At 47.7% G+C, this 7,196-nt stretch overlaps 1 protein-coding gene across 1 annotated transcript; it reads right to left on the bottom strand.

The window, feature by feature from the left end:
- Positions 1–6,591, bottom strand: mlh1 (mutL homolog 1, colon cancer, nonpolyposis type 2 (E. coli)). Its single transcript, XM_040179049.2, has 19 exons — positions 4,886–6,591; positions 4,566–4,656; positions 4,234–4,332; positions 4,073–4,146; positions 3,888–3,960; positions 3,708–3,799; positions 3,566–3,608; positions 3,349–3,437; positions 3,160–3,272; positions 2,982–3,075; positions 2,734–2,887; positions 2,250–2,551; positions 1,325–1,464; positions 1,061–1,169; positions 914–977; positions 667–831; positions 468–560; positions 300–398; positions 1–216 (listed from the first exon to the last, which is right to left on the bottom strand). Exons 1-19 carry the CDS (start codon positions 4,990–4,992, stop codon positions 61–63), a joined length of 2,157 nt encoding a protein of 718 aa, XP_040034983.2. The 5' UTR covers positions 4,993–6,591; the 3' UTR covers positions 1–60.
- Positions 6,592–7,196: the final 605 nt, after the last annotated feature.

Below are 7,196 nucleotides of genomic sequence, written 5' to 3'. Positions count from 1 at the left end.
TATGACTGTATAGTATTTATTCACAAAACAAAAGCAACAGAGCAGCACGTGTGGTCGGGTTCAGCACCTCTCGAACACTTTGTAGAGATCGGGTAAGTTGGCGATCTGCAGCACGGTGCCGTCCTCGCTGAAGCTTTTCGGCGGACTCAAGAGGCTTCGCAAAGCTTTGCAAATGACGTGCTCGAGCTTCCAGCGCCACGAGTTCCCCTCGGCATCCTGAAACGAGTCACAACATCACACCGCTGCCTCATCTTCGCAAATGTAAAGGAAGCTGAAGTTCGTCTGGTTCCCCTTCCCACCTGCTCCGCCTCAAGAACGTAGCGCCTCCTGATGGAAAAGAACATGCTGCACTCCTTGCTTAATTCTCTGAAGCAATCTTTTTCATTGTCCCAGTTCACCTGCAAAACAAGCGTGAGCCTTCAGGAACGGTTTGTTTGGTCCGGTGATAAGTGAGGAGAGAGGTTCACCTCGGTGGCCATGCGCAGGATGAGCATGGGGAGACCCTCCATGATCGGCGTGTACGCGTCGAGCAGTAACGGAAGCCCCGTTAGGTTCCCGTCCTACAATGCACAAACGTCAGGTTTACAGCACGACCAAAAACGACTCCCGTCCAGATTTGGTCAGACGGGCTTACTAAAAGACAAACTGCACCATGTCCCAACCGACCTGGTCTATCTCTATGGAGAAATAGTCCTCGAGCATCTCCGTTTTTTTCTTCAGGAAGTCCACTATGTACTGGGCCAGGCCTTCTTTAGGACCGTCCTCTTCGGTCCAGCCGCTCTCCTCAGAGTCCAGAGCCAGCATGGCGAGGTCATAAAGCGGCGCTGGTGTCTGAATGCACATGATCAGCCGCAAGAAGAGAATCCCCCCTGTGCAGCGTATGCAAACACTCCCCAAAAGACACTCGACTTACCGACAGCCGCAGTACGCCGAAGTTCCCAAAGTCGTAGATGAGTATTTGGTAGAAGAGCTCCTGGCTGCAGCAGAAACAAACAAGAGTCAAGCGGGACGTGGAGCAGCGGGCCGGGACCACGACCACGTGGAGGGGCTCAGCGCTGACCTGAGCCTAGTGGTGTTCAGCAGGTACAGTTTGGTGTGATGCTGGATCAGGGTCCACTGTGGGTCCACGCAGCCCACGAACGAGTGGTTCTGCAGCATTTCTTGAAGCCCTGGAGGTAAAAGTACAAACTCCAGTGAAGGAAAAACAAAACGGAAGCCTATTTGATTTATTTTGAGTTGTAGATTATGCTGACGAGTTGATGAATGACCAATAAGTAACAAAAGGTAGCATAACTAATAATGGAGAAGAGAGTTCTGTTAGTACCTTTGTGTGCGTTCTCGGTGACCTCCGCTCGGAGCTCTTTGATGCTGGTCAGTTTTATGACCCGTCTCTTGGGCGTGGCAGCAGCTGTCAGGTCCTCGTGGACTTCTTCCTCCGTCTGCTGCTCTTTCCTGGGTCGCTTCCTGGCGTGCGCACACACACACCGACACACACACAGTAACTCACACAACCTATGAACACGTGTAAGCGCTTATTCACCGACCAGTTTAAGCAGCATGAGATTTTCTTTTTCGCCACAGAGGGGCAGAAGAGATATATTCAGACCAGTAAACTGGACTTTTTGCAAAAGGTTTACGTAAAGTGATGAAAAGTCCAGGAGCTTAAGACCCAGATATTTCTCTCAGTAGCTGTTCAAAAACAAAAGTCTGTCTAAGGAGAGCATGAATAGAATTCATCAGAAGGCCACTCCGGTTAAGTGCTCCTGTTGCACAGCCACTGCTGGATGTGTGATCTGGTCAATCTTTGCCAATCTCTCTAACCTAATTAAATGACCATATGGCAAGTTTATGATTAAGTTAGAGAGACTTGACCAGATCACACATTCAGCAGCTCCTGGACTTTTCTTCACTTTACGTAAACCTTTTGCCGAAAGCTGGACTGATGTGGGGCTTTTTTATTGCCTAAACTTAAACAATTAGCTTTCTCAGGAGGGTTCCTCATGTAAAATTGTAAACTTTGAACACTGCTACTTGCTACTTTGTTACCCGCGGATTTAAAAAAGGTGACATAACTCATGAGTGATGAAACATGGTAACTATTGCATTCTTTCCGCCCTCTCGCTCGACTCATGCCCTGCACGTCGGTATGACTTGCTAGCGTTAATGGGTTGCTCCTACACCCAGACTTGTGCTGTCCCGTCTAGTCTCTACTGGCACACCCAATGCAGCCAGGATGATTCAGTTTTTACCTTTGAGCGTCGCCCTGGTTACCCTCTGGCCGCTCCGCTTCCTGCTCGGCCAGGGCCGCCAGCATGTCCGCGTCGTCCGCCTCGTCCATCTCCGCGCCGCCGGTCCGGGCCGCCTCACCGCCGCTGGGCCCGGCTGCGTCGGGGTCGCGCGGCGCCGTCTCCTTCGGCCGGAGGAAGGCGTCCAGCTTCTGCGCGCGACAGTCGGTCCTCACCATCTGGTGTGCGTAGACTCGCTCACCGGGCTCGCCGCCGCCGCCGGGGGACTTGACCTCGCCGCCAGCTGACAGACCCGGCAGCAACGTCTGCACAAAAACACATGTTGTGTGTGTGTGTGTGTGTGTGTGTGTGTTGAAATTCAAGTTTTTCTCTGGGTCCATCCGGAGATTTACACTGTATCCATTTTGCAAACATTTGACCAGAGCTAAAAACGACAGAGGTCCGATCTATTGCCGCGGTGACGATGCCGGACTACTTGGACGGATACCTGAGTGAAGTACGTGCGTGAGGAGTTGGAGCCAAGCAGCTTGCTCTCCACGTGCTTCTGGACGCTCTCAATGACACTGTCTTCGTGCAAGAAGTGCACCTCGTGTTTTGTGGGATGGACGTTGACGTCGACGTTCTGCGGCGCGATCTCCAAACTGTGGGCATCGGAACGCAAGCGGGTGGATGTCAAATTATATTCAGGCTGCCGCAGACGATATGGACAAACAGGAGGCATGCGCGTGGACTCACCTGAGGTACAGAAAAGGGTGCGAGTTCTTGGGGAGGTACGCGGCGTAAACCGTCTCGATTGCCTTCTTCAGCGCACTCGACTCCACCAGGCGATCTGAGGCAGAACACAACGGTTCATCAACGTTAAAACCTCTGCACCGGCGAGCCACGTTTTTGTGAGACTTTCCGCGACACGTACGGTTGATGAAGAGCACCAGGATGCATTTCTTTACGGAGTAATTTGCGTTGGAGATGTAGCCCTTCATCTTGTAAGCAAGCTTCTGATCCTCGCAGCCGACCTGGATCAGCTCCCTGGGAACGGGCCACAGAGGTCACGTGACGCCAGAGAGCACCTCAGTGCATCTGCTTCCCTCTCGTTGATTATTACCTGCTGACTGCATTTCCAAAAACTCCCCGAATATTATCTACTACGGAGGCGTTGGGAAGAGTCCTCACGGCCGCCACGGTCTCTCCTTGCTGGAAGAAAGAGTCATTCTGTGCAGCCTTATCCATAATTGGGAGATTATTTATTGTGTTGTGAAGTCATTGGTCGTCCTTAAGAAACGCTAAGAATTTTTTATTTTTTTAAAAGACGCACATCTCACCTTTTTGACCGAAAAACTTTTCCCTGAATTATGTATGGCGTACCTTCAAAATAACATTACAATGTGAGTCATCCAAACACAATGATACTCATCCAACGAGCAGGAATCAAGAGACAAAAATGGCAAAGCGAAGACCACAGACCTGCTGACCACTTCTACAATCCTGGAGTACTCATCACTGGGGCTCTTTAAGGCTTTCCGCCTGGTGGACACATTGTAGAAGAGGTCCTCCACCTGCAGGCAGGGAGCGCACACTGTGTTCACGTCTCTCTGGCACTCCACGGACTTCAATCTGGAAAAGTTGACGCGCTCCACAACTCACAAGGATCTGGGTTCCCTGGTTGCCGGCACATGCTTTGGGGGGCGCTTTCAGTTTGCCGTCGCTGTAGCTCGCTCTGCAGACAATGGATCAGGTCACAGGAGCTCTACCCACCTGCTTAATTCCATCCATTATAATGTGCTTTTACTCTCCTGGAGACGATGGAAGCACTTCAAACGGTAGCATACCTGTGGGCGCACTTTGCGTCGGCTGTTTTAGTCGTTATGGTCACATGGGCAATATGGCTCACACTAGCAAGGGCCTGAAAACAAGAACAGACAACCACTGTGACGTACTCGCATAGAAAAATGGACGTCCCCGTGTAATAACACGAAGGATGCTGCTCTACCTCTCCTCTGAATCCGTAGGTCGCAATAGCTGAGAGGTCCTCAAACGTCTGGAGCTTGCTGGTGGTAAACCTCTCACAAACAATGTCCATATCTTCTCTCTGCCAGACAGACGGATCAGAGGTGGTTAAAAGATGTTGGCGCAGGGACCCGCACACCCCCTCAGCAGTAGGGAAACAAAACACTGAACCGGGGGCAGCAGACTGAATTGAGACTGGATACACAGGGTTATTTCTATTGTCTCTTGACTTAAACTCTACAGTCATCACAAAGGGGAAAACATGCCTGACGGACACTTCCGATGGACCCCGCCCCCATTGCCCTCGTCACCCACCCTGATGCCAGTTCCGTTGTCCTGGATCTGGAGCAGCTTCAGTCCGCCGTCTTTCACCGTCACCTGGATGTTGGTGGACTTGGCGTCCAAACTGGAAGACACAATAAAAGTCAGCCACTACACAGACATGGTGCCTTTCAAGTCAAGGGTTGTGAGAGTGACGTAACACGTGGCCCCGAGGTAACCATGCACGGCGCGTAACAGGTATCTCCTGCCACGTTACACTGCAGGTGTTTTAAAGCCACTTATCAAACGCCTGACGCAGGCCTACGTTTTTGAACGTAACTGTGCTATGTAACGTTAGCTAGTTAGTGAGTTACCAGTTTTCAATCATTTCTTTGACGGCGTTGGCCGGGCGCTGGATGACCTCTCCTGCAGCGATCCGGTTGACAACAGTCTCGTCGAGCCTCCGGATGACTCCGGCCATGTTTACAGTGATGCTGACGGAGCTTGGTCGTATGAAATAGTGGTGAATTCACTTGCAGAAAGACACAAACGGTGTAAAAGGCGTCAATGTAGCATCACAACAAGAAACCGGGAACAGAGCATGGAGGGGATCAGAGAGGAGACAAAAAGGAGGAGCTCTCCCTGTGATAGAAATGTCGGAGTCAGAGAATAGGAAGAGTCACGTGTCATTCACGCAGCTTTCCCAGTAACGCGCCTAAAAAAGAGAGATGTTTTATAACTTCCCCACGAAAAAAAGACACAGGTTTAACACTCTATACAACGCGTGGCCGATGATAAAACAATAATGTTTCCGGTTCCATCTTCTGGTGATCAACATCTTCTTAAGCATACGCGATCTTTGACGACACTGCGCGGGGAGAGAACCGAGGGGTGGGGCTTCTTCCTGCTGACGTCATTCGTCTAGAGTCTAAACTTTATAGACAGTATAACATTTGAGCTTTGAAATATGCATTGCGCCTCACAGTTATTGATTAATAATGCTTTACTTTGAGACACATTTTAAGTATCTTATTAGAGTCTTATAAGAGTCTACTTTTCACTTGGTGGGTGAGCCTGTACTTTATAACTGTGGTTGTTGTATCAAAGCAAACTACTAATGCACCTATTTGGAACTTTCCTCAGCTAGGCCTATTTCACCGATATTTCTGACCGCTGAGTGCTTTACAGAACCAAATTTTAAGATTTGGGGCCCGAGGTAAACATTTTACTTTTCACACGTTAGTCCAACTGGGAATGTTGTTATTTGCTGTGGTAGACTCTTATTATTAGCACGGTGTGCCAACATTTACTCAACGTCTGTTCAAGGTGGAGCTTTCCATTTTAATAGTGAGATGGCTTAATGAATCCTAATAGATCATATTTGAATTGTTATATTTTGTTATGCATTTTTTATCGCTCAGTTGGCTCCTGATAATTTGATACATTATGATATGTAAGTGTTGTGCTTCTGGCATGTCTAACTCAGGAATGTACTGATTTAAAAGGGCCACAACGTAAAGTGATGAAATAAAGTTGATTGCCCCCCTAGGGAAAGTATCTGTTGCATGGTATAGAAAAGGTCAAGGGTCAGAATCCACTATAGATCCATTCCTATCAAAGGTTCCCTGCCAGTAGTTACAAAATTGTTTTGTGTGTGTGTGTACAACATTTGAGTCATCTTTGTCCAGCCTCTGTCAATAATCTTTAACTGTGTCTTGCAATGTTTAACTATTGAAGAAATTAAGTTTGCAACATTTGCACAATGAAAAGGTTCTACATTCTAGCTGCATTAATCTATAGAGTATGAACAACATTCTAAATATAGATTATTAAGTAATACATGCATACATATTTTTAAAAATATAAAAAATAAATGAACAACTCCAGATATTTCAAACCGTTTGTGTATTTCCCATAAGGGTTGACTGCAAACTTCAATCTTCCACTGTGCCCAGGTACGACCACGTGTGTGTCTGGTTGCACAACCACCTTTCAGCAGGACTCCGCAGAACTGTGGCGGTGCAAAAATCCCAAAGTTAATTTTTTATGAGAAGATTTTTCTTTTTTATGAAATCTTATCTCTGCTCTTTTTAGCCTCTGATTCTCACATGAGCTGTCAAAGTATTTTGTATTGTAGTATTGTAGTATTTTAACGAAGTATTTTGTTAGGCTGCTATACTTTGGCCTCAGGGAGGATGACTTCATCAGAATAAAATGTTGGAGGCTGTCCGGGGAGCGGCGCTGTTTGCATGTCGTGACCAGGGAGATGTTCTCAATGCAGTCCAACCAGACCACTCTAATACCTGTGTGAAGAAAACAAATAAACTGAGGGCAGGTGGGGAAAATAATATCTTATCTTATATCTAAAACTAATATAAAGTCCCCCTTTATGTACATTGCAAAGAGTTGCAGGGGCAGAGATTGTGATGGCTAAAAGTGAAGGTGCTTTCACCATCATCTGATTCCTCCTTTGGAAAGCTGCGGCAACTTTTTCAAGTTCCATGTGGCAGAGACGTTTTGGAGCCTTGCTTCATGACTCCCCCAGATAAGTATATCATTTTTAGAAGGCTTATTTTAAAGTATGAAATAAACCGTCTGAGCTCACCCTCTCTTGCAGTAACTTCATACTTCTGAGCTGTTATCCGTAGTGATGATTCTATACCATATTTTAGGGCAGCAGCTGAA

Source organism: Gasterosteus aculeatus, chromosome 6 (assembly GCF_964276395.1).
Source record: "Gasterosteus aculeatus chromosome 6, fGasAcu3.hap1.1, whole genome shotgun sequence".
NCBI classification, from domain to species: domain Eukaryota; kingdom Metazoa; phylum Chordata; class Actinopteri; order Perciformes; family Gasterosteidae; genus Gasterosteus; species Gasterosteus aculeatus.
This window is presented reverse-complemented; position numbering and strand designations above follow the sequence as displayed.